This window comes from Mesoplodon densirostris, chromosome X, assembly GCF_025265405.1.
Source record: "Mesoplodon densirostris isolate mMesDen1 chromosome X, mMesDen1 primary haplotype, whole genome shotgun sequence".
NCBI classification, from domain to species: Eukaryota; Metazoa; Chordata; class Mammalia; order Artiodactyla; family Ziphiidae; genus Mesoplodon; species Mesoplodon densirostris.
Genome location: NC_082681.1, coordinates 81,262,925 through 81,289,809, shown reverse-complemented (window position 1 = coordinate 81,289,809; position 26,885 = coordinate 81,262,925). Strand labels below are relative to the sequence as shown.

General features: G+C 39.3%; 1 protein-coding gene across 1 annotated transcript; it reads left to right on the top strand.

Moving 5' to 3' along the window:
* On the top strand, positions 1-26,885 carry YIPF6 (Yip1 domain family member 6). Its single transcript, XM_060087570.1, has 7 exons — positions 1-301; positions 12,783-12,911; positions 13,962-14,040; positions 16,795-16,837; positions 19,070-19,195; positions 19,836-19,993; positions 21,741-26,885. The coding sequence occupies exons 1-7, from the start codon at positions 245-247 to the stop codon at positions 21,857-21,859; spliced, it is 711 nt and encodes a 236-aa protein (XP_059943553.1). The 5' UTR covers positions 1-244; the 3' UTR covers positions 21,860-26,885.

The window sequence follows — 26,885 nt, the reverse complement described above, 5'->3', positions numbered from 1 at the left end:
GAGTGTTAAAAAGGGAGCGTGTCTAGCGAGACCCGTGGCCCGGAAGAAGGGAAGCGAGGCGACGCTAACCCCTGCCCACCACCCAGAGGACGAGGGAGGAGGGCCGAGGGCCGGGGCCGCTAGCAGCTGCTAGGCGCTTTTCGCTGACGCGGCCGCCACGCGCACACGCTCTGACGGGCCGCGGCCTCCACGTCTCAGGTTCCGCAAAGGACTGTGGGAGCGACCCGGGAGAAGGAGGGCCAGGATGGCGGAAGCGGCGGAGTCTCCCGGAGACCCAGGGACAGCAACGCCCAGGCCCCTGGTGAGCTTGGGTTCTGTGACAGAAGGGACCGAGGGTGAGGCAGATGCCCCTTAAGGAAGTCGGGCGACGGGCTCGTGGCGTGAAAGAGCCGGAATCCCTTCCTCACGGCAGGTCCTTTCTGTACCCGATGCCGGAACAGGTCCCAACACTGCACCTGTTCTTTGGGCTAACCGCTTCCCCCCACCCGCGTTGTTTCCACGCCTTCTTGTGAAACTTTCATTCACTTTCCTTTTCATCCTCGTCCCCTGCATTTTGTTAAATGCTGAGCTTTAGGCGATTTAAGTATCTTTGCATCTGCTGTCCCCTCATTTTATGGAGACTTGTCGCTAGCCCTTGTTGGAGTAGCAGCATTCTGGGATTTAATGAGAGATTACTTCCCATGGGACGTTATAACTTGACTGTTGATTTGCTCAGTGACCCCCAGTAGTCTTGGTTTTATCCCTGCCCTCCCTGTCGCAGCTCCTTGCAGTCCTCTTCATGATGCTCTCTTGCTCCTGTCTCTGCAGAGGATAGGATTTCTACTGCAAATACTACAATTCCAAAGCCTGGACAAGTATTTAAGAACACAGGCTTTGGAGTTAAAGTTAACTTGGAGGTAAAGTTATCACCCACTCTGCCGCTTGTGTGAATTTGGGCAAGTCATTTCATGGGGAGTGTTTTGTCATCTGTAAAATGGAGATAAAAATACCTGCCTCAAAGAGTTTTTACAAAGTTGAAATGACAAATTATGTTAAGTGTCTAATACAATGTGAAGTGTCTAATACAGTCAGTGCCATAACTGAGTGTAGTCAGCTCAACATTCTGCCCCCCAATCCCTCCTCCCAAACAACGTTTAGTTATATACCAAATAGTGTTTAGTTATATAGTAGTTGCTCAATAAATGGTACATCCCTTTTCTCTGTTTTAAATTGGCAACTTAACATAGTAGAGGACTGACCTGGGAGTCAGGTGAAATTGATTCTAGTTTTGGTTCTGCTTACTAGCTGTGTTTGTTCATCACTTCATTCATTTGACAGATATTTATTGAGTATCCACTGTGTTCCAGGCACTATTTTAGGCACTGAAGATACAACGGTGAAAGAGAGTGAGTAGGTCCAAGTTCTCATGGAAGACTTCTGACCTTGAGGAAGTCACTCTGAACCCCAGTTTCCTCATTTGGAAAATGAGGATAGTAAGTCACCACAGAATTAGAGTACTAAATGAACTAATATATTCATAGTGCCTGGTATGACGTAGTTACAGGTGCTTAGGTGTTTTTAGTTCCTGTCTTTCATCTAAACTGAGCCACTCCTCTTTTATGAAGCTTTCCTCCAATTAATTTTAGTGGTTCTGGTTACTCATTACTCAGTATCCAGTCCACTTCTATTCAACAATGTTTATTGAACTCCCACAGTGTGTAATACACTATGCTAGTTGCTTTAGGAAATACAAGTGGCCTGTCCTTATGGTGCTTACAGTCTAATTTGTAGGGATAAGACAAATGTATAACGCTAAAATAAGACACCATATAAGAAAGTTACACATAAAATATTAACAAAACTTAAGAGAAGATGCTATCATGTCTAGTTGGGGTGATGAAGCAAGCTACATGGTAGAAGTTATATTTGAGGGGGCCTCAGAGGATGGGTAGGATTTGAATTGCAGGTGAGCATAAGAGCTATCAGTGATTGACCACCTGCTATGTGCCAGGATTATACTAAACATCGTCTGCATATTTTCTAAACTTCACAGCAACTATTTCAGTTAGGTGGTTTTTGAACTATGTTTTACTTGCAGGTGAGGAGATGAGACTCAGAGAGATTTGATGATTTCCCTAGGGTGGCTAGGCTGAAAATTGAACTTAGGTCTGCTTCTGAAACCAAGACTATTTCCAGTAATGCTACACAGCCTCTCATTGGTGAAGGTACAGAGTTTAGGAGGTGCTAATGCATTTGCAGAACAACAGAGAGATTACTTTGGCTGAAGCACAGGGAAGTAATAGGAGGTAAACCTTAAAAGATAAGGCTACTAAATTAGGGAGGCAGTATGGAACAGTGGTTATGGATGTGTGCTTTGGGGTCAAGTTGTCTAGGTTTGGTTCTATGCTCTGTCATTTAACTAACTGCGGGATATTGGGGAAATTACCAAACGCCTCCATGCCTCAGTTTCCCTGTCTGTAAAATGGAGATAAAGTAATACTTACAGGGTTGTTTGGTGGATTAAATGAGTTAAAACACATAAAACACTTGGTAGAGTGCCTGGCACATAATTATCATGTAGTGTTATTTCTTCTTATTGACTACTATGCCGGGAGGTTTAATAGGCAGCAAGGAGCCACTGGAAATTTTTGAGGAGGGAAGGGTTTTAAATCATGAATTTGACAACATAACAGAGGAGTTACCATGGGGAGTATCTGGAATCTAGGATACCAGTGCAACTGTTGCGGTAGTTCCAGGAAGAATTGATGACTGTCTGGACTACAGCAGTGGCAGATGTGAAGATTTGAGTAAGGCGGAGTCCTCGAGGGTTTGCAGTGCTAGGGAGAATGTGTCTTACATAGTGCTTTTCAAACTTTAACGTGCATAGCAGTCATCTGGGGTATTTTGTTAAATTGCAGATTCTGATTTAGTAGGTCTGGGATGAGGCCTAAGATTCTGCATTTCTAATAAGCTGTCAGGTGGTGCTGCTCCTGCTCCTCCCAGTATCACATTTTGAAAAGCAAGGCTATAGACAAATGGGAGGAAGTGATACCCTGAACAGAAATACAGAAGAGGAGAATGAGGGCCCTAAAAGTTGATTAATTCACTTTTAGAAATGTTTAGTTTGAGATATTGGCAGGCCATCCAATAGATATCCAACAGGTAGTTGGACACTGAAATATGGACTTCAGGGCTCACAAGAGGTCAGGACTAGAAAGGTTGATTTAGGAGTCATCTGCATAGAGTTGAAAATACAGAATCTTGGGTAATGCCTGTCTATTGCCTGTCTGTTTAAGGAGCAGGAAAAAGAGCCATAATAATCACTGTAGCCTGGGGTCTGGAAGGAAGCTGGTCCCAGAGGAAGGTGCTGGCTAGAGACCATGCCACTAAGCCCCCACCCCCACATCTTGGACTGAACTGTTTCCTGCTTGATCCACCCCACCCCTCCCTCCACCTTGTTGACTCCTTTCTCTCTTTAGGATTTTGGTCAATAGTATGAGCCATCTGCTCCCAGCCACTTTCTTAAGGCTGCAGTCCCTGCTTTTACTGTGTGTTTTTGGCTCTGCCTCTATCTCCTGCCCTCATTGGCCCAAGCCAGGCAGCAAAGTGTGCACGTGTGTTTATGTGCACACATGTGTATGTATGTGCACAAGGCTGCCTGCACAGAGGAAGGGGCGGGACATGGGGTCCAAGTCACCTTTCATCCCCACTGAGGGGATAGTCAGAGAGCAGGGTCCACTAGCTTAGGTCCTGGTGGTATTGTCTCATATTTGGGGCTAGAGAGCCACAGATCCTGGCTCAGTTCGCTGAGCAATGTCACTAATTCTCTGGAGAAGAGATACTGAGGAAGGGTTGGGATGGGGGATGAGTGGGAATCACATGGCACTTTAGTGACTGCAGTGACTTCTGAAACCAAGTAGCTGGAGTTAGGCCAGACTTCCCCAGTTAAGGGCACAGTCTTCCATAAGAATGTCCGCACTTCAGATACCAGCTGCAGGACCAGGACCACCCTCACTTCTGACCTACTGGCTATAAATTCAGGAGTTCCCGTGATCCCCTCAGGCTCTGTAATTCCCTAGAATGACTCACAGAACTCAGGACAATGCTGTACTTAAAATTACACTTTTATTATAGCAAAAGGATACAACAGAAACCAGCAAAAGGGGGAGATGCGTAGGTTGAGGTCTGAGATGGTCCCTAACACAAAGCGTCCTTGTCTTCTCTCTGTGGAGTCAGGACAGGACCCTGTTACCCTCCTGATACATTGATGTTGACAATATGCAGAATATTGCCAACCAGGGAAGCTCACCCACATATTTAGAGTTTTTATTGAGGTTTCATTATGTAGGTGTGGTTGACTGGATCATTGCCTCCTCCGCTTCCAAGAGGCCAGGTTTATATCACAGGACTCAAACCGCCCAATCCTCTAATCTTGTGTTTGGTATTGTAGCAGTGGTTAGCCACCATGCTGTCATCTCATTAACATAAACTAGCTGTCTACCAGGGCTCACCTGTTAGCTAAACTATTAGGGCCCACTATGAATAACAAAAATATTACTATCATTTAGGAAATCCCAGGAGTTTAGAGGCTACCTCCCAGGAACAAATGACAAAGCCTAGCCAAATACTTTCTACTTTCTACAGCAGTGACAGAACCTGAATTGACTCCCTGAGAATCTTGAACCTGAACTCTTGACATGTATCTTTCCCCTTCTGTGAGCGTGCTACTAAGTGGTTTACTTGTATTAATATATTTCTTCCTCAGGACAACCCTGTGATGATAGTACCATTATCTCAGTTTTACAGATGAGGAAACTGAGGCACAGAGAGGAAAAGGAACCTGCTCATTGTCACACAGGTAGTAAATGATGGAGCTAGGATTTGAACTCAGGCTGCCTGCCTCCAGGAGCTTGCACTCTTAACCAAGGCTCTCCAGATACCACATGCTGAGCATTGACTCTGTGCTAGGTGACATGCAGGTGTTATCTAATTCTTGTAGCAGTGTTGTTTCCAAGGGAGGGCAAAGGCCTGTTTGGCTTCAAAGCCCATTCCTTCTGCACTGCCCTGTCTACCCTAGCAGTAGCAGGCAGCAAGAAAGCTCAAAACAAGCAATCCTGGAGCTTGAAAGGGCAGTGTTGTAGTAGTAAAGGGAGAATAATGACTTCAAAACAGGTTGGTTTACGCATTAAGTGCTGAAGAATATTCAAAGCGTGAAACTGAGGAAGGATTCTTGTATTTCTTTTGTTTTTCTTTTGTTTGCTTGCAGGTTTTCTTTCATTTATTTAATTTTTAGTTTTTTGGCCATGCCCCGTGGCATGTGGGATCTTAGTTCCCCCACCAGGGATCGAACCTGCATCCCCTGCGTTGGAAGCACGGAGTCTTAACCACTGGACTGCCAGGGAAGTCCCCAGATTCTTGTATTTCTTGATTATGAGGTCACTATTAGCACTGTCAGTAAAGTTGTGGGAAGACTAGTGTAGACTACAAAGGATTAAGAGAGTGGGAGAGTGAAGAGCAGTTTGATCAGAGAAAAGGAGAGGAAGGAGAGTAGTTTGAGGGAATGGCAGAAACAAGGAAGTGATATATTTTACCATTTTACTACGGAAGCTTTCAAATATGTAAATAAAATAAAGAGTAGTATAACAAATCCCATATACCTGTCAACATTCTGCTATTCTTATTTCATTTATTTCCCCACCATATTTTTTTCTGGAGTATTATTTTAACCTTTTTATTTTGAACTAATTTTAGACATACAGAAAAGTTGCAAAAATGGTACAGAGAGTTCCTGTAAACCCCTCACCCAGCTTCCTCTAGTGTTAACATTGTATATAACCATAGTACAGTGATCAGAACCAGGAAGTTAATGTTGGTACAACACTATTAAACTATAGATCTTATTTGAATTTTATCAGGATTTCCACGAATGTCCTTTTTTGTTCCAGGATCTTATCCAGGATCTCACATTGCATATAGCTGTTATTTTTCCGTAGTTTCCTTCAGTTTGTAATCGTTCTTCAGTCTTTCCTTGTCTTTCATGATCTTTTGTGAGTGTTTTAAAGCAAATCCCAGACGTATCACTTTACCCATAATACTTCAGTATGTTTCCCTAATAGGTAAGGACTTTTTTTGTTGTTATCACACATAACATAATAATAATCACTCCTTAATATCATCTAATCTCTGTTCACCTCCCAATTTTCTAAAAGAAAAATGTGTTTTTACAATTTGTCCAAATCAGGATCCAAACAAGGTCAACAAATTGCATTTGGTTAGTAAGTCTCTCTTTTTTGTAAAGGAACATTTCTTTTCCTTTGTTTGTTTGTTTGTTTGTTTTAATTTATTTTATTTTTGGCAGTGTTGGGTTTTTGTTGCTGCGTGCAGGCTTTAGTTGTGGCGAGCAGGGGCTACTCTTTGTTGCAGTACACAGGCTTCTTGTTGTGGTGGCTTCTTTTGTTGTGGAGCATGGGCTCTAGGCACGTGGGCTTCAGTACTTGTGGTGCATGGGCTTAGTTGATCTGTGGCATGTGGGATCTTCCCAGACCAGGGCTCAAACCCGTGTCCCTTGTGTTGGCAGGCAGATTCTTAACCACTGAGCCCCCAGGAAAGTCCCAATAAGTCTCTTTTAATATATGTGTTCTCCTCTTTTTAATGTAATTTATTTGTTTAAATTCAGTCATTTCTCTTGTAGAATTCTCCACTGTCTGTATTTGGCTGATTGTATCCTTGTGGTATTTTTAGTATGTGCCTCTGTCCACATATTTCCTGTAAACTTTACGATCTAGAGGCTTGATTATATTTAGATTCATTTTGGCTTGGGGAGGGGAGGCAAAAAGGGAAAAGAACTTAGATGGTCCCTAAAATTAGGAATTTTTTGTTCATTTTTTAACTTTTTATTAAGAAAAATTTCAAATACACAAAAGTAGAATGGTAAAGTGGACCCTCAGGTACCCAACCTTCAATAATAATTACCAGTTTATGGCCAATCTTCTTTCTTCTATAGCCCTACCCACTTCCCTCTATACTATTTTTTTTTTTTTTTTTTGTGGTACGCGGGCCTCTCACTGTTGTGGCCTCTCCCGTTGCGGAGCACAGGCTCCGGACGTGCAGGCTCAGCGGCCATGGCTCACGGGCCCAGCCGCTCCGCGGCATGTGGGATTTTCCCGGACCGGGGCACGAACCCATATCCCCTGCATCGGCAGGCGGACTCTCAACCACTGCGCCACCTGGGAAGCCCTCTCTATACTATTTTGAAGCAAATCCCCAGCATCATTACATTAGTAAATATTTGATATGTATCTCTAAAAGATAAGGATTCTGTTTTTAAAGAACATAACCATAATATCATTAGTACATCTAAAAAATCAATAATTCCCTAATATCAAATATCTTATCAGTGTTCAAATTTCCAGTTATCTCCTAAATGTTATATATTTATAATTTAAAGTCTGGCCTACTACCTATTTTTGAAAATAAGGTTTCATTGGAACACAGCCAAACATAATTTTTTTTTGTGGTACGCGGGCCTCCCACTGCCGCGGCCCCTCCCGCCGCGGAGCACAGGCTCCGGACGCGCAGGCCCAGCCACTCTGCGGCACGTGGGATCCTCCCGGACTGGGGCATGAACCTGTGCCCCCCCGCATCGGCAGGCGGACCCCAACCACTGCGCCACCAGGGAAGCCCCCCAAACATAATTTTTTATGTATTGTCTTTGATTGCTTTCATGCTAGAGTGGCAGAGTTGAGCAATTGCAACAGAAACCATTTGTCTCTCAAAACCTAAAATATTAACTATTTGGGTCCTTCACAGAAGAAGTTTGGTGACCTCTGCTTTAGGCAATCACCTTTTAGACTAATTTAAAATAAAAAATTTTTTATATTTACCTTCATTTAAACCACTTCTGGTTATCTTCATTTCCTTGTGTAAATCCAAATCTCCTTCTGATATCATATTCCTTTCTGAAGATCATCCTTTAACATTTCTTGTAGTGCATGTTTCAGCTTTTGATCATCTGAAAAAAGTCATTGTTTTGCCTTCATTTTTAATAGCTATTTTTGCTGGGTTTAGAATTCTGGGTTGACAGTTTTGTTTGTTCAGCACTCTAAAGGTGTGTCCATTTTCTTCTGCCTTGTGTAGTTTTGGGTGAGATGTCTGTTACCTGTTTCCTCTGATTGCAATGTCTTTTTTCTCTGGCTGCCTTTAAGGTTTTCTTCTTTATCTTTGGTTTTCAGTAGTGTGAATGTGTCTAGGTTTGTGGATTTTTGCTTTTGTCTTTAGGTATTTATCTCTTTTTAAAAATTTTTTATTTATTCTTAAAAATTGTATTTATTTATTTATTTATTTATTTGGCTGTGTTGGGTCTTCGTTTCTGTGCGAGGGCTTTCTCTAGTTGTGGCGAGCGGGGGCCACTCTTCATCATGGTGCGCGGGCCTCTCACTGTCGTGGCCTCTCTTGTTGTGGGGCACAGGCTCCAGATGCGCAGGCTCAGTAGTTGTGGCTCACAGGCCCAGATGTGGGATCTTCCCAGACCAGGGCTCGAACCCGTGTCCCCTGCATCGGCAGGCGGACTCTCAACCACTGCGCCACCAGGGAAGCCCCAATACAATGATTTGATGTGTGTAATTTTTTTCTTTTCTAACTCTTCTTTTTTTGTTTTTGTTTAGATAATTTTCACCGACCTATCACTGATTTCTTTATTTGTCTCTGTTGAGTCTGCTGATAAGGCTGTCAAAGGCATTCTTCATCTGTTACTATATTCACTTACTTCTAGCATTACCATTTGACTCTTACAGTTTCCATCTCTTGGCAGAAATTCACTATCATTCATGCATATATCTTTTCTACTAGAGCCTTTTTAACGTATTAATTGTATTCTTGGTAAATTTTTCTTCTGAAATTCTAACATCTGGGTCACCTCAGAGTCTGGTTTAATTGCTTTGTCTTCTCACAGGAGGTTGTTTCCCCGTGTGTGTGTGTGTGTGTGTGTGTGTGCGTGTGTGTGTTTATGGGGAAGGGGTAATTATTTTATTGATCACTGGCCATCATATATAACAGTAGAGACTGCCTGGAAATGGCACATCTTTTCTGCTAAGTTGTTACTATGGAGGTTAAGTCAATATAGTAAGGAGTTGAACTGTATTTGGGTTTTGTACTTGATATGGGAACCTTCAATGCATCATCAGCTTCAAATTCCTCTCCTATTACCTTGTGCTTAGGGTGGGCACTAGGTTTTCCCAGTGTTTTTCTTAATGTTCCTCCTCTATGCTTAGTTTTCTGCATTCCCTTTGCCCCTGCATAAAATAGTGAGTTTCTCTCCAAGCTCTAGTCCTTTCCTTAGCACTAGACTGCTATTGCTTGTTACTGCATACTTGCTAGCCTTGTGGTGGGTACCTGGGAGGTGGAGATTCTTTGTTGTTTTGGTCCAGCCTCTGCCTTAGGTAGGTCATGTGTCCCTGAGTCTTCCTGGGTGAGACTTTCTCAGTGATCCTGTCTTCCCCAGCTGAAGGGAGACTCTAATAGTCTGGCCTCAGGATGATTTCCCACCCCTCCTCCAGGAGTAGTGAGGTTTGTCTTTTCCCTTTCCCCAGCCACAGTGGGTTTTCTCCTGTGCTCTGGAGACAACAGAGTTTGCTGATCTTCCCCCAGCAGCTTTAAGGCTCTTTTTTCTGTAGGGGAGAAGGGTCTGAGCCAGTCTCTGTGCTTTTCTCAGAAGAGGCAGCTACTCCCCTCACACCTGGACCAATGGAAGTCTGTGGAGAAGAGCCTGCAAGTGGGTGTGAATGCCTACTGTGTCTAATGCTTCCAGGGACGCTGTACTCTCACACCAGTCAACACTTGGTCTTTAGCAATTCATTTTAAATTTTAGCTGAATTCTTAACCATCTGTGTGATGCCCAGTGTTGTTGTCTTCTCGTGCTTCGCTACAGATGAGCCAGTGCTCATGTCCCATCTCTTCTTGGAAGTAAGTGCCTGTCTTTCCTTAGATTTCATTCATGCTACTTGGTTGCCCCACAACCTCAGCTCTCTGATGGGTTCAAGGAAAGTTATGATTTTGTAGTTAATCTAGCTTTTTCTCATTGTTCTAGTGGATGGGATGCTCATTCCAGCTTTCTACATCCCAATTGGAAGTCAAATTACAGTGTTGTAAAGTCACTTGAAATAGTTGCTCTCTGTGTGCTTGTGTATTTAATTCAGTAGGTTCATTTGTTTCATTTTCTTTCAGTTTTTGGGACTGCTTTTAAATTTTAATTTTGTCTCATAATTCTGTGAAGTATTTATATGATTTCAAATTATATATACAGAACAATGTGTGTTCCAAGAAGACTAACTTCTCTACTTGTTTCCTCCACCTTATTCCCTCCTTTCCTAATTAGGAAGCCTCTTTTAAAAAAAAATCTGTGACATTTCTTACATTACATGTGACAGGTCACATTACATGACTTATTTCTTATATTTAAAAGATATTCAGATATGTATATATATTTGTATCCCCTCTTTTCTCAGATGAATAGTAGCATGTATACACACTTTCCTCCACATTATTTTTTAATTTAACACTCCGTAATAGTTCTTCAGAGATATCCCCATTCCTTCTTATAGCTGCATAGCACTCCATTATGTGGACATACCATGCTTTATTCAACTGGTTCTCTGCTGATGGGCATTTGGGCTACTCTCAGGTTTTTTGCTTTTACAGGTAGTGTTGTAATGAAGAGCCTTGTGTGTGTGTGTGTGTGTGTGTGTGTGTGTGTGTATGTCTTTTTGTATTTTTACCAGTTTAGACTCCTAAAAGTGGTGAGCAATCCATATATAAATTTACTAGATATTGCCAGATTCTTCTTCAATAGGGCCTAGTACCATTTTGTCTCCCCAGCAGCAGTGTGTGAGTGCTTTTACCCCTCAGCTTCACTTGCAGAATGTGTTGTCAGATTTGGATTTTTGCCGGTCTAACAGGTGAAGAATTTTCAAGTCGCTTTAATTTGCATTTCCTTATTAAGAGTGTGATTGACAAGCTGCTTTTCATAAGTTCTTTGAACAACCTTATTCTTCCTAAAATTTTAGTATACTGTCTTGTATTTCATTTACCTGTAACTATTGCCCACTAAACATTGGGCCAAAAACCATATGAGAAGGGATTGCTTCTGTTTTCTTATGAACTTGAAGATTCTAGAGTTTCAGTCACAGTAATCAAATTTGGCATATGAACATAAGAGTTTAAAAGTTTGCAATCTTGCAGTTCACTTTGGAAATGTTATTTGATCTGTGGTTGCCAGTAATCTGGTAAAAAGAGTATAAATAATGATGTGTTTTGCTATTTCCATGTTCTTCCCAGTTTCCCTTTAGATTTCACATAATGCTCCTTTTTAGCCAGCAGAGGCCACTGGAGCCCACTAAGGAGCAGAAGTGCAACAGAATTGTGGCTGTGCTAAGATGTGATCACTGAAAGGTCACTAAAAGTTCTGCAATCTTACTAGCTTATATCCTGTTAAGATTTCATGCTTGACAGCTCATGCAGCTCAATATCAAAAAAAAAAAACAAATAACCCAATCCAAAAATGGGCAGAAGACCTAAATAGACATTTTTCCAAAGAAGACATGTAGATTGCCAACAAACACATGAAAAGATGCTCAACATCATTAATCATTAGAGAAATGCAAATCAAAACTACAATGAGGTATCATCTCACACCGGTCAGAATGACCATCATCAACAAATCTAGAAACAGTAAATGCTGGAGAGGGTGTGCAGAAAAGGGAACCCTCCTGCACTGTTGGTGGGAATGTAAATTGATACAGCCACTGTGGAAAACAGTATGGAGGTTCCTTAAAAAACTAAAAATAGAACTACCATATGACCCAGCAATCCCACTACTGGGCATATACCCTGAGAAAACCATAATTCAAAAAGAGACATGCACCCCAATGTTCATTGCAACACTATTTACAGTAGCCAGGACATGGAAGGAACCAAAATGTCCATCGACAGATGAATGGATAAAGAAGATGTGACACATATATACAACGGAATATTACTCAGCCATAAAAAGAAATGAAATTGAGTTATTTGTAGTGAGGTGGATGGACCTAGAGTTTGTCATACAAAGTGAAGTAAGAAAGAGAAAAACAAATACCATATGCTAACACATATATGGAATCTAAAAAAACGGTACTGATGAACTTAGTGGCAGGGTGGGAATAAAGACAGACATAGAGAATGGACTTGAGGACACGGGTGTGGGGAATGGGGAAGCTGGGACAAAGTGAAAGAGTAGTATCGACGTATATACACTACCAAATATAAAATAGATAGCTAGTGGGATGCTGCTGTATAGCACAGGGAGATCAGCTTGATGCTTTGTGATGACCTAGAGGGGTGGGATAGGAGGGTGGGAGAGAGGCTTAAGAGGGAGGGGATATGAGGATATATGTATACATATAGCTGATTCACTTTGTTGTACAGCAGAAACTAACACAACATTGTAAAGCAGTTATACTCCAATAAGGATATAAAAAAAGATTTCATGCTTGAAAGAAACCAAATATTTGAGGGCAAGAAAGTCTCTGCCATTTACTTTATAATTTTTTCCATTGGTTGCCATCTCCTTCTTTAAGTTAAAAGAAATAAGCTTTTGAGAATTTTAGCTAACTGCATTGTTCAATGTCTGGTGAGCTAACACCTTATTTTAAAAACTGTATAAAACCCTACAAAAAGACATGGTCCTGCTCTCTGGGAAATGATGATGTCTTTGGGGGAATCCTACAGTTTATTACAGGCTTTAAATTTTTGTCCCTAACTCTTCTCAGTTTGCAGGCCTTTCAGATATATCTATCTCACAAGACATCCCTGTGGAAGGAGAAATCACCATTCCCATGAGATCTCGCATTCGGGAATTTGACAGCTCCACATTGAATGAATCTGTTCAGAATACCATTGTAAGTTAGACAAGTTGAGAGAACTTCTGTTCAGTGTCATGGGGCTAAGTAGCTAATAGCGCTTTGTAATATTTTTGTTTGGTTCACTGGTTTTCAGTGTATTTTATTTATTGAAATTTAAGGTTCTCCCCTAGAGAATAATTTGGTACAGCCTTTTTGGAAAGCAGTTTGGCTGTAATGGATATTAAGGAACTTAAAATGTCCAATCTTTTTGAGGTGATAATTCCGCTTCTCTAGGTATAGTATAAGGAAAAAAATTTTTTTAATACAAAAGTATTTTTAAAAATACAGAAAAATGTTTATACAAAGATGTTTGTTACAGCAATATTTATAATGGGGGAAAGTTGCAAAGAAGAGTAATCGGTTAAGTAAATTATGTTACATCTTTGTGGTAGAATGGTAAACAACCATTAAAAGTCATGTTTACAAAGAACTATTAATGACATGAAGAAATTTCTAGGTTGAAAAAATTAGGACAGAATTACCTCAACTATATTTTGAGAGGTTATGTTTATATGACTGTACCCTTCTTTAAATGTCTTGATTTTTAAAAATCTGGCTTCTAGGATTCATTTGCCAGAATGTATGGGAATGTTGAAAATTAATTGACTTTACATATTGTGAAGAATGTGTTAGCTTGGGAGCAGGCTGATTACCCCTTGTGACCTCATCATGTATGAACTGAAAGTTAGGTACTGTGTTTTGCAGAGCAGATTTTACTAGTGCTATTATTTTCATTTTTTTAAGTAACAGGAGGGCTATGTTTCTCTTTTGTGGAGTTTAAAAAATCAAAACAGAACTGATGAGTGTGGTAAAGAGTTAGATGTTGGCTTAAGGAGTTAATAGGAAAAGTTAATAGGAAAAGGAGTTAATAGAAAAACCCCACCTCTCTGGTTTGTCTGTATAGTGAAGGAATTAAAGTGGAGTTATAGCTCCAAAATTCAATGAAGGGCCCCCAGGAGAATGAAATAAAAGAAATTGTAGCAAATTTAGTGAGGGGGCTGCTTGGCAACCTTGGTCATCACAGTACAAGTTGTTTATGTCTTTCAGATGCGTGATCTAAAAGCTGTTGGGAAGAAATTCATGCATGTTTTGTACCCAAGGAAAAGCAATACTCTTTTGAGAGATTGTAAGTATATAAGGATTTTGAGGCTTTGCTGTTTCTCATCATACCTTATCATAAGTATTTTATAAGGCAAAGGCTCTGTGGTAATAAAACTGATGTCATTTTGCAGGATGAAAAAATATATAAATGAAGTTTTCGAAAAAAGTTAAAAATTTAGGATGGAATTTCAGAGATTGGAAGATTTTGCTGAATATATTGTCCTCATCAATAAATATAGACTGTATATTCTCACCTGCTATAATAGACACTGCAAAGAATATTTCTGGAAGTGGCAAAGACATAGGGACTTTGTTCAACCAAAGAGCTAATGATTTCCAAGGGAAAGGCAAAATGTGTAAATGTTAAATTAGAATAATAGCTAATACCCATTAAAGGTTTAACAAATTAATAGTACTTTATTGACATTTCTATTTTCAGAATGATCATTTAGTCTGTTGACTGCTTTCTTTAGGAGTTCCAAAACAGTGTTTGCAGAAAATTATGCTGTTATTTAGAATTTATTCTTAAAATTGTTAGACCTTTTCTTTTCAAGCATTCTTGGTTTTTCTTAGTACCCTTTGTCAGAAAAAAATTGAATCTGTTGTTTGAGAGTAGTAACAATGATGTTGTACATGAGTGTACCTTCTATTTTGGCAGCATTTCAGCTGTAATATAAGGATGTCAAATATGTGGCAAATGTGCCATCACTGTGTGGCAATTGGATGCAGCGTCAGAATCTTTTTCAACATAGTACATTGTGGGTTGAAGCTGACACATGGTTGCTACAGCTCGTATATAGTGGAAAGAGCATGGGCAAATCAGTGTTTGAATAGTGTGTGATCTTGGATAAGACAGTTAACTTTTCTGAGGTTGAGGTTTCTTCCTCAGAAAAGCTGTCTTATCCAATGAGATACCAATTTAGATCCATTAGGATAGCTATTGTCAAAGAAACAGAAAATAACAAGTGTTGGTGAGGATGCGGAGAAATTGGAACCCTTGTGCATTGCTGGTGGGAATGTAAAATGGTACAGCCACTGTGGAAAACAACATGGTGGTTCCTCAAAAAATTACCACATAATTTTATCGTATATAAAATTTATAGTATAGAACTACCACATGATTCAGCACATCTCCTTCTGGGTATATACCCAAAAGAATTGAAAGCACGGACTCAAACAGGTATTTGCACACCCGTGTTCATAGCAGCAGGTGAAAACAACTCTTACCTCTATCAGTGGATGGATGGGTAAACGAAGTGTGTTATATACACCATGGTATATGCCATATATGAATGGGTTATTATTCATCCTTAAAAAGGAATGAAATTCCTGATACATGCTACAACATGGATGAACCTTGAAGACATTATGCTAAGTAAAATAAGCCAGACATAAAAGGACATATATGATTCCACTTATGTTAGGTACCTAGAGTAGTCAGATTTATAGAGACAGAAAGTTAAATGATGGTTGTCAGGGACTGAGGGAGTATTGAGGAGTTATTGTTTAATGGGTTGGAGTTTCAGTTTGGGAGATGAAAAAGTTCTGGAGATGGATGGTGTAGTCCTTGCACAACAATGAATATACTCCGTGCCTGTACAGTTAAAAGTGACTAAAATGGTAAATTTTGTGTTTTATGTATTTCACAAGAGTAAGAATAGTTACAAAATGCTGTTATGAATCTTTTACAAATTAAAAACAGTCGTCACTGCATTAAAAAAAGCGTATTAATGTCAATTGTACTTGAATTCAGCTTTTCAGTTGATAAATTTTAACAATTTATTGCTTATTTAATAAACAATAGTTTATTAGAGTGTTAGGATTATGGTTTTTCTTTTTTTACATCTTTAACAAACTTTCCACAGTGGTGTCAAAATTACTTATTTAAAGAAAAAGATGTAAGTATGTCCATATGCACACTTCTTTCAAGTAAAGTTATGTACAAGTGAGGTTAAAGTTAGAAGTGGTATATGTACCTTTTTTCATATTACTTGAGGAAGATAATTGTGCTTTAAGCTGTATGTTACTGAACTGTTGGTTTATTAATCACCCAACAGCTATTGATTGAGAGCCACAGTTATTAGACCTAATGTTGACAGAGCCTTTATAGTTTTCAAAAAGTTTTCATGTTGTTTGTTAACATTTAACCCTATGAAATTACCAGTGTTGGGCTGTTTTTTCACCTATAAGAACAGAAATTCTGTGCTAGTTCAATGTAGTAATTATGAAAGGGAAACAGTATTGCAGAGTGGAAAGGACTTTGTAGTAGGAATCAGAAGATTCTGGTTTTGGTTCTAGGTTCTGGTCCCACCCCCACACTTAATTATTTTCGGAAACTTGGGAACATCACTTCTTCCCAGCTTTGTTTTTCATATTTGTGAGGTGAACCTGATTATACTTTCCTTGTCTAATGTAGTCTCAGATAGGTAAAGTGACTTGGCTTTAGTCTTCTGTTTGATGGTGCAGGGTAGGGCACTTAAGTCTTTTGACTCCTTGCTCGTTGGTCTTTAACTGTAGCATGCTGGAATGTGGCTTAGTAGGTGGGGAGAGGGTTGATTTGTGGGATGTGAAGTGAACAAAATTTAAAGGATATATGAAGAAAGGCATTCAGAATTGGGGAGCAGGGAGGGTCAGCAGAGGGATAGCAGAGGTGGGAAGGCTTGGGCAGACAGGGAGAGCCTTGATGTCTGAATTCTAAGAGTGGGAGAGGTACATATTGGAATAAAGACAGAAAACACTACATGGTTGTGTCTTAACAGTCTTCTGTCTTTTCTTCTAGGGGATTTATGGGGCCCTTTGATCCTTTGTGTGACACTTGCATTGTAAGTACTTATATTTCCTTTCTTTGTCATTTGAGATAGATTAGATTTTTTTCATGGAGTTTCAAAATTGAAGGGGATTTTGACTGAATATTTCATTTAGGACTTCTGTGACATATTGTACTCCTTATGTATTTAAATCTAAAAAGTCAAGTAGTTTTCTAGATCAATTCAAAGAGTGATGGACTTTAAAGATGTGAAAATTATGCCCACCTTCATTTACCAATGACTTCTTATCCTGTTTTAGCCATTTCTGTTCAACATTTATTCACACTCATGTACCTCATTAAGCTAAGTGAATTAAGTATCTGTAGGTTTAAGCACTGTTTATTTGCAAACATAATTCTTTTAAAATTTACTAAAAGTATAAGTGAGAATACATTAGAGTAGAAGTGGTAGAGTTCAAAGCAAGATCATGTTTCAAAGTGTTATGTTTTCCATATGCATTGTATGTAAAGGGAAAGGACAGAAAGAAAGTAAAGTTCTGCTAGAGAGGGGAATATAACCATAGGTGGAGTGGAAAAAATACTGCACTAGGATTCAGTTCTGCGTTCTCATCCTAACTTTGCTATCAGCAGAGTGACTTTCGGCCACTAATAACCAAAATTTGTATAATGATTTTTCTCAGCTTACAGAAAACTTTTAAATACCTTCTCTTATCCTCATAACAAGAAGTGAATATTTTTCCTCTCTTGACAAACAAGCTCACGTTCAAAGAGATTGAGGACTGAACCAAGGTCACATACTCAGTGGTAGACCTGGAATTCAACCTCAGGTTTCCTTGACTGCCCATTCTCTACCTCTGCAATTATTACACATCTCTTCCCACCTAGCCTCTCTGGGTCTCCTTTTCCATATCTATAAAAGGAGATGGTTGAGGGTCCTTTCCAGGCCGAACCTTTTATGATTTTAAATTCAAGTTTCTTACTGGCTTCTTTACCCATTTTTAAATGTAAGTCAAGCACATGGTAATTTAGGTAAAAATGTGGAGTGCTCTATCTTATGCCTTTAATAACCATATCAAGGGAAACAATTCAGTGCCTTGATGAAAGGGTTTATATTAGAAGCTCTGAGCATATACTTTTTTAGTTTTGAAAGATTAACCTTAGAGATTATAGAGTTTAATCCCACTTATTTCAGAGAAGAAAATTGGAGTCCCAGGACATCAAGTGATCTGCTCCAGTTTCCATATCTAGTGACAGAATTAGGATCAATATCTGAGTCTCCTGCCTTCCAGGCCAGTTAATGTTCTTTCCGTCATACCATGCTGAAGCAATAGGAGTTCCAGACAACAAGTGATGAGGGCCAGCATTCTTTGCACTGGATTGTCAGGACTTGGAATGGAGTATGCAGAACCATAGAATACAAAAGCCTGTACTGGCACATAGCATAGCAGGACAAGACTTACTGTGTGACTTCTCTATACTTTGTAATAAGAAGAGGTTGTGAGTTTGATGTTACTTATTCTGTTACTGGAAAAAATGACACAGAGTACAAGTGTTCTGAGTCCAAAATTCAAAACAGTTTACATCTGTAAAATTTTCAGAGAGGATATAAGTGACTGTTCAGTTACTCAGTTTCGAAGCAAAGCCTTTTCGTGATAATCTGTATGTTTTGATTTTAAAAAATCAACAACTAAATAGGTTTATAGACTGTTTCCATTTTTAAATGCCAGAACTAAAACCTTAACCCAAGGATTACAAATTCAAATGTGTACATGCATGCATTGCGAATTGATTACCAGAAGCCCTTGTGAAGGGATCTGCTGCTGTGTGAACTGCACCTGATTGTTGCCATGTACGAATGCAGGTCCAGTGTTACAAACTCTTATGATTTTTCAAGAAAATCCAGAAATACCTCCCAATTTTAAAATAACATCAACTTGAATTTAAGACCATTTTAAGTATTGTATGGACCAACAACCTCATGTCTGTGAGCCACATTTAGCCCTTCAGTTTATACCCTCTGCTTAACCAAAAAAGGTCTTCGGTAATCCATTTAAGCATTCCCATGAGGTCAAATGGAGAACGTCTTGTAGTCCTGAGGCATTTGGAATTTGAAATAAGGGAGCCTTGCCATATACTTCAGGCATTTTCCTTTTGTACAGCCTACATAGTATAGATCTTCAGGTGAGGTTTGGGGCAGCTCCCTGATTCAAAGTTTGAGAACCCATGCCGTAACTTTGTTGCTCTAAATAAAAGATTAAGCAATTCTCCTGCCATTTCTTTGTCACAGAATGCTTCAGAGAGGCTCTGTAGATAGCGAAAAAGATGGAGGGCCCCAGTTTGCAGAAGTGTTTGTCATTGTCTGGTTTGGTGCAGTTACCATCACCCTCAACTCAAAACTTCTTGGAGGAAACATGTGAGTATTATTAAAATGCATCCTTTTTCCCTTGCCAGGTTATGTATCTTAGATTTTTAAGGAAGTCTGGCTAGTTATATATTTTTCAAAAAGAAAAATCAAAATAAATGAGAGCCAAAAAGAAAGTTCTCTTAAAACCACTGAACAGAGATAACCTAGTTGAATTAAATTACCTTAAATTATCTGGGGTCCTTTGATAAGCTTCAGTGCTCTCGCTCCAGCCCCTGAAATCATAGGCAGAATTTTTTGTGTTAGAAGATTATGTCTGTCTTTGGGAACAGATGGCCCATAGTTTTCAACAAATTCTGAAATAGGTCTGTAAACCAGAAAAGATTAAGAAACACCATTCTTAGAGGTTCAGTGGGAGAAGGAGGTCTCTAGGAATTAGAGCAGATCATCTAGATCCTAGATGGCTGACTCTTAAGGAGTTTAAGCAGAGAGGAGGAGAGTATGGGTAGAGCAAAACTAAAGCACCTGTTTAATACAGAGGCCTATCCTCATAAAATCAACATTAGGGTATAGGTATTATGTATCTGAAGGAAGGTAACGATCCATGATACATAGAAATCTGTGTAATAAGCTGTATCATGATACAGATCAGCTATATTTATGATCTTTATGGATGTATGTTGTTTTTTAGATCTTTTTTTCAGAGCCTCTGTGTGCTGGGTTACTGTATACTTCCCCTGACGGTGGCAATGCTGGTTTGCCGGCTGGTACTTTTGGCTGAGCCAGGACCAATAAACTTCATGGTCCGGCTTTTTGTGGTGATCGTGATGTTTGCCTGGTCTATAGTAGGTAAGAACGTACTTATCTCTACAGTAACAGAGCAGACCAAAGCATGAGTTAGAGATGAAGATCAGATGAGGAGCAGTGTAACTTATAAGTTACATATGAGTGATATGGTTGCCAGTGTCATCCATAGAACCGTCTTCTCTCAGTAGGGTTAATGTTCATCTTATCTGAGTTGGCTATCTGGACTTCCGAGATGTGGAGAGTCACATCTTTTTTTTTTTTTTTTTTCAATCCTTAAATAATGGATAGGGTTGAAAAAGGAGATTACACTAGACCTAGCTTAGTCCTGGCATATAGGAGGCATAGGTGACTTGAGAAATGACTTGAGCCTTTTCCTGACAAATGAATCATAATAATAGCCAGCATTTACCAATTGCTTACTGTAGGCCAGGCACTGTCCTAAGTACTTCACATATATTATCTCATTTAACCCTCACAACAACGCTCACAAATAAAAACAGTTATTATTGGTCCCATTTTTATAGATGAGGAACAGACCCAGAGAGGTTAAGCAACTTGCCCTGGGACACATAACTAGTGAATAGGGGAATCAAGTTTCAAACCCAACCAGATCACATACCTGTTTAGGAATGTACTATACTACCTCCCAGTATAGGTTGTTAAGTATCATAGTACTTGTCTGCTTCAGCAGAAAATTCTGCTAAAGATTAGTGAGAGCCCGTAGCAGTGGCAATGAATGCTATTTGCTCATTGTTTTTACTTTCCTAAAATTCTCTTAAAATTCCACCTTAAACTGGAAGTGTTCACTAGCTTCTTTTTAATGGGATAGACAGACTGCCTAATATTTTTATGTGCAACAACATCTCTTTGCTCTGGAACATGGTTAAAAGCCAAGAAGTAGTCCAAAAGTAAGGTCTGAGAATGCCAGAATTGATATTCCAAGGATTGTATTAAGCTTGGGTGCTTTAACTACCCATGGAAGAGCCCCTCATTCCCTCACTTAGAGTCTGATAATTTACCGTACATGTAGTTCTGAATAGCTTAGTCATCAACTGTCCAGGCCAACAGTGGTTCAGCAAGTAGAATCTTAGATGAGAGAGAAGTTCCTGTAATGCAGCAAATAGGTATTAAGCACAGACTGTGTGTCAGGCATCGTGCTAGGCATGGTCTCTATCCTCTGAGTTCACAACCTAGGCATGTAAACACTTAAGGGCAATAAAATTTTCCAGGTGGGCAATGGAAGTCTATGCAGGGTATAGGGGGGACACAGAAGAGGTAAGTGGGCAGTTCTACCTGGGGTGGCAGGATACCAGATGGCTGTTCAGGAAAGATTTCCTTGAAGGGTGATTATTGATGAGTAAAAAGATGAGTATATGTTTCCTGGATGGACAAGAGGATTGGCATCTAAAAGAGCTGATAACTTATTAAGAACAAGTACTCAAAAAGCACAGCAGTGTGAGGCCATTTGCCATAGGAGTTTTGTAAGCCTATTTAGCACAGTTCAGTAACTTCTCAGAAAAGGGTAAGAAACCCCTTTTAGAAAGGTTTCCATCTTAAGTGGTTGAAACCTTTCAAAGCTTTCATACTTGAAACAGGTAGCCCTCAGCTGTCTGGAAAACTATGCTGCCAAATGCCTTTTTCTCTGAGGATCACAAATGTAACTGAACTTATAGTGTATAATTCTGTGTCCCAGACTGCCAGGCCCCTTCAAGTTTAGTACATGTTAGTAGTTGTGACAGTCTTATTGTATTAAATACTCCTTTTTGTTGTCTTGTTTTGCTTTGTTTAGCCTCTACAGCTTTCCTTGCTGATAGCCAGCCTCCAAACCGCAAAGCCCTTGCTGTTTATCCTGTTTTCTTGTTTTACTTTGTCATCAGTTGGATGATTCTCACCTTCACTCCTCAGTAAATCAGGAAATGGAAATTGAAAACCAGGGAATTCAAAGCTCATTTCAAAGATGCAATTCACCGTGGAGTTTTGCCTTTGGCCCTCTTTTGTCTAATATTGGAGGTATTTGGTAACTGGGTATATGAGGAGATTAAAAGGGAACCATAAAGCACCGTCACCATTTATGTAAGGAACGGATGTTTGAAAGGCCGTCCTTTCCTTCTTAATGTTATTTCTTTAAAATATGTGTGCATAGTACACACAGTATAATGCCTCCTTAAGGCATGATGGGGTCACTGTGGTCCATTTGGGTGACAACCAATGACTCGGGAAGCACATGGATACATCCTGCAAGTTGAATAGAGTTGGCAACTATATTTTCAGTTTTGAGAATACCAGTTCAGGTGCAGCTCTTAAACATATTGCCTTATGACTATTAGAATATGCCTCTCTTTTCATAAATAATAAGGGATAGTCTATTTTACTTCTCTTAAGCTTAAAAAGACAATGACAGTGGTTGGGAAAGGGGTACATAGATGTGGGAGGAGAAAACATCTAAGCAAAATTCAGATTTTGATTAGAGAAAATTCTGCACTTGTTGCTTAAAAAAAAGCAAAGGACATCTAAAACAGGCTTTTTTAGTCTTTCTGTATAGTCACCTTTCTGCCATACTTAATAGCAGCTCAGTGAGACTCTTAATTTTTTTTAACATCTTTATTGGAGTATAATTGCTTTACAATGGTGTGTTAGTTTCTGCTTTATGACAAAGTGAATCAGTTATACATATACATATGTTCCCATATCTCTTCCCTCTTGCGTCTCCCTCCCTCCCACCCTCCCTATCCCACCCCTCTAGGTGGTCACAAAGCACCGAGCTGATCTCCCTGTGCTATGCGCCTGCTTCCCACTAGCTACCTATTTTACATTTGGTAGTGTATATATGTCCATGCCACTCTCACTTTGTCACAGCTTACCCTTCCCCCTCCCCATATCCTCAAGTCCATTCTCTAGTAGATCTGTGTCTTTATTCCCATCTTACCCCTAGTTTCTTCATGACCTTTTTTTTTCTTGGATTCCATATGTATGTGTTAGCATACAGTATTTGTTTTTCTCTTTCTGACTTACTTCACTCTGTATGACAGACTCTAGGTCCATCCACCTCACTACAAATAACTCAATTTCGTTTCTTTTTATGGCTGGACACTCTTAATTTTTAATCTTACTCCCCAGTTATGCATATGCAAGCTAAGGTGTTAGCAGTCAACTTGTAATCTTCCTTTGACTGAAGCTCTCAGTGGACCAATGCTTGAACTTACCCAAGTAGAAGACCTCAGAAATTTAGAGTGGTAGGTCCCTAATGCATATTATCATGTGGGCACCTTCTCTTAAGGGTAGAATGAGGCAGTTTGGATACAGCATAGCTGTAAGGAATTTCTTGCTATTCTGTGTAGTCTGGCCTCTAACTAAAAAGTAAAGCTAAATCAAAGGCTGCATTTAACCATGTAAACATGGAGGGATTTAGTGTTCTAATGGCTGATTTCACAGAGCAACTAGATGCTTAAGAGCATGAGGTAGGATGAGTTGAGTTTACAGCTGCCGCCTTTTCATAGTGGGCTTAGCAGTTTTTTCATTAGGTGTGTTTTTCGGGTTGGGGATAGCAATTTATTTTCTTGGTTTTAGACTTTATTTGTAAAGCCAATTAGCTCTCCTTTAGAGAAGTACTTTTTTGCACATGTGCACCTACTTGTATTCTCATCTATTTATGCACACAAGTATGAAGGATTTTCAGGGAGCAGAGTGTCTGGGACAGGCTGATTCTGAGCTAATCAGGGTTCTTTTAAGGTAATATGAACTGCTGCCTTCTATAAGTTGCACAGTGAAAAACTCTTAATAGACAAAGATTAGGAGTCAGGCAGAAAACATTCATTGTAAATATAGTTACTTATAAAGATAGGAATTTCTTATTCCATATTTTTTCTTTATCATGGAGTTTAAATATTTATTCCCTGGTATTTAAAGATGACCTACACATAGATATATAATTTTTAAAATATACTTTCTCTATCCCCAGATTAACCAAATGAACAATACTAGGACAAATGAGTACTTGGAATGATATTCAGTTACAGAGCATTACAAAATTGGTCCCCTCTGTCCCAGCATTATCTAGATATTTTGGTTATGTATTTGTATTTGTTTCAATTTCCCTTTTAAATTTCAAAATAAACCCTGTTAGGACAAAGCCAGTGTTTCAGTCTTTTTTTTTTTTTTTTGCTTTATAACAAATTTAATCAGTTATACATATACATATGTTCCCATATCCCCTCCCTTTTGCGTCTCCCTCCCGCCCTCCCTATCCCACCCCTCCAGGCGGTCACAAAGCAAGTGTTTCAGTCTTGATAAAGAAAATACTTTGAAACTGGTTTTGACTTTAAAATTGGTCCTAAATCATCATCCATTTACATTGTCTGAAATTTTCTAACTTCCCACTAAAAACATCTCTCTTCCAAAGTTGTTTTGTAAGCTATCCCAATGATTATAATGTAAAATTAAAGAAATAATCATGCTTCTCAAAAGGGAATTAAATCTTCACTGAATTTTACTCAGGCTAAATATTTGGTCAGAAATTCCTAAGGCCACAACTTTGGTGGGGTTTATGTGTGTGTGAGGGGGGTATTATACATATTGGGTGTTAAGGCAACTTGTTCTGTGTTTTAATCTGTTGCTTTTGGGTTACTTAGGGAATGGTTTTATTTTATTTAAATGAAGGCGGGTAAAATGGAGATTTAATTATCTTTCTGAAAATGAGTGGTCAATTTGAGGGTATAAATAAATATTTTCTTAATATATGCAAAAAAGTACATTGCTTTCTGTCACAGAAAACCTGAGTATCTGGAAGTTGTAACCCTCTACACAGCTTTCCCTGATTTGCTGCAGAGGCACGTGGCTAATTATAGAAAGGAAGACTAGAAGGGAAGGGGACTCCAACAAAGGAAACCCTGTTCCGGGAATTGGAAGGTTTCACGCTTTAGATGAAATTCAAGCATGTGATGTGCATTACTGCCATCGTGGCTTATCACTTGCTGCTCCTGCTTCTGAGATTGAGACTCCGTTGTCATATTCTTTAGCAATAGGAAAGGTGAAGACTGGATTTAATTGTTCAGATTATAAATACTCAATTGATGTGGACATCTTTTTGCAGTGTAGTCTTAAAAGTCAGTCATTTATCGTCAAGTCTTTTGCCTCTTAAGTGGTTTATTACATGAGTTGAGTTGTATCTTTTCATTGTGGGGATTTTCTTTTGGGCAAGGTGAGGGGGGGTCACAGGGCATGGGGGTAGTAAGCATTTTACTGTTTACTGTATTTGTCTTTTTATAAAGTGTCCCCTAAAATGTGATTAGAAGGCTAACAAAGCCTATATTTGAAGGTTTAATTGTGTACGTTATATAATCTAAGTACTTACTGTATTTGAACTTCCTGTTTATTCCTGGAGATGAAAATGAAAATCTCCCATCATTTCCAATTCTTGTATAACATCAAGTCATTGGAATTTATCTAAAGCCTATCATGATATGATCAGACATCCATTGCATGCAGTTGTTTTATTCCAGAGTAAAATACTGAAATTGTGCTTCTTAATTGAACTGTTCATTTCTGAGACAATTTGGATAGAAATAAATGTGTGAATGTTAATGCATATATGTAAATTAGAAATACTTTTTTAGATTCTGTGGGCTTTTATTAAAAATAAAGAATTTCTAGGGATTTACTTAGGTCATAAGATGGCTAAATAATAATGTGACAATAATATTACTACAAATAATAGCTAACACTTATTGGGCACTTACTGTGTGCCAGACACTACTCTATTTTTTTAAGAATTTTTTGTAACAGCTTTATTGGGATACACTTTACCATAAAATTCACCCTTTTAAAGTAATATACAATTCAGTGATTTTTCCGTATATTCACATAATTGTGCAACTATCACCACTGTCTCATTTTAGAACATTCCCATCGCTCCACAAAGAAACCCCAAAGCCATTAGCAGTCATCCCCCTTTTCCCTTTTCCCCAGCCCCTGGCAACCATCAGTCTGCTTTCTGTCTCTATGGATTTGGCCAGACACTATTCTTAAGTGCTTTTCATGCATCTCCTCCAATCTTCAACATAAAGTGGTACAATCCTCATTTTACTGGTAGAAAATTGAGGCACAGGAAGGTTAAGTAAATTGTCCAAGGTTACCCAGTGAATTGATTTAAAATAGGAAAACACATTAGCTGAGATCATAGTAGGACACAGTTTTGAATTGCATTGTTATATGCATGAAATGAATACACCTCCTCCCCAGGGTATGTTCCCTGTTACTAGCCATTACAACGTACAGCTCACTGGAGGTCAATAACTCGTTTTTTTCTGAGTACTAGAATACTATATTAGTAGCATCTGAGAAAGACACAGAGCGGTTATACATTGGGAAGAGTTAGGTTTGCTGCCCTCACTCCTCCTTGAGCCCCTTTTCTTTCCCCTCCTCCCACTACCAGACACATACACCCCTCCCCTTTTTCTCAAAGTCTTAAGAATCAAGCAGCTTCTGCCTCTTTCGTTTTAATTCTCCCAGAGGGATGGTTAACACATCAAAATTTAACACGCCTATTCAGGTGTTTATAGTCAAGGGATGCCTCTGGTCACATGCAGTACCAGCTATATTCCTAAGACCTCAGAGAGCAGTAGTGTGAAAATAGAATGCCTTTCTATTTGGGTTAAACTAGGTGGGGTGAAGAAATAACACAGTAGCTAAAGGCTTTGCCTTAATGAAGTCAGTGTTCCAGCCTGGTAGGAAGTGGCTACACGCTGCTCTTGTTCACTCTGTTCTCTTTTAGAGCCTTTGTATTCTGCACCATCTCTGCTGGTAATTTCTTGGTCCTCTTCGATGCTCTGTTTTAATCCTGATCTTTCCTATAAATAAAGAACCTGTGAAGAGAATAAATCTGTAAAATGATTTGTGAATATTAAATGTGCAAATAAAAAACACTGGAAAAGGAGAA

Excerpts from the sequence above, each read along its gene's own strand:
- YIPF6 (XM_060087570.1), top strand. The coding sequence starts at position 245 with ATGGCGGAAGCGGCGGAGTCTCCCGGAGACCCAGGGACAGCAACGCCC. Across the intron at positions 302-12,782 it reads CAGCAACGCCCAGGCCCCTG|TTTGCAGGCCTTTCAGATAT; the intron begins GTGAGCTTGGGT and ends AACTCTTCTCAG. Across the intron at positions 19,196-19,835 it reads AAACTTCTTGGAGGAAACAT|ATCTTTTTTTCAGAGCCTCT; the intron begins GTGAGTATTATT and ends GTTGTTTTTTAG.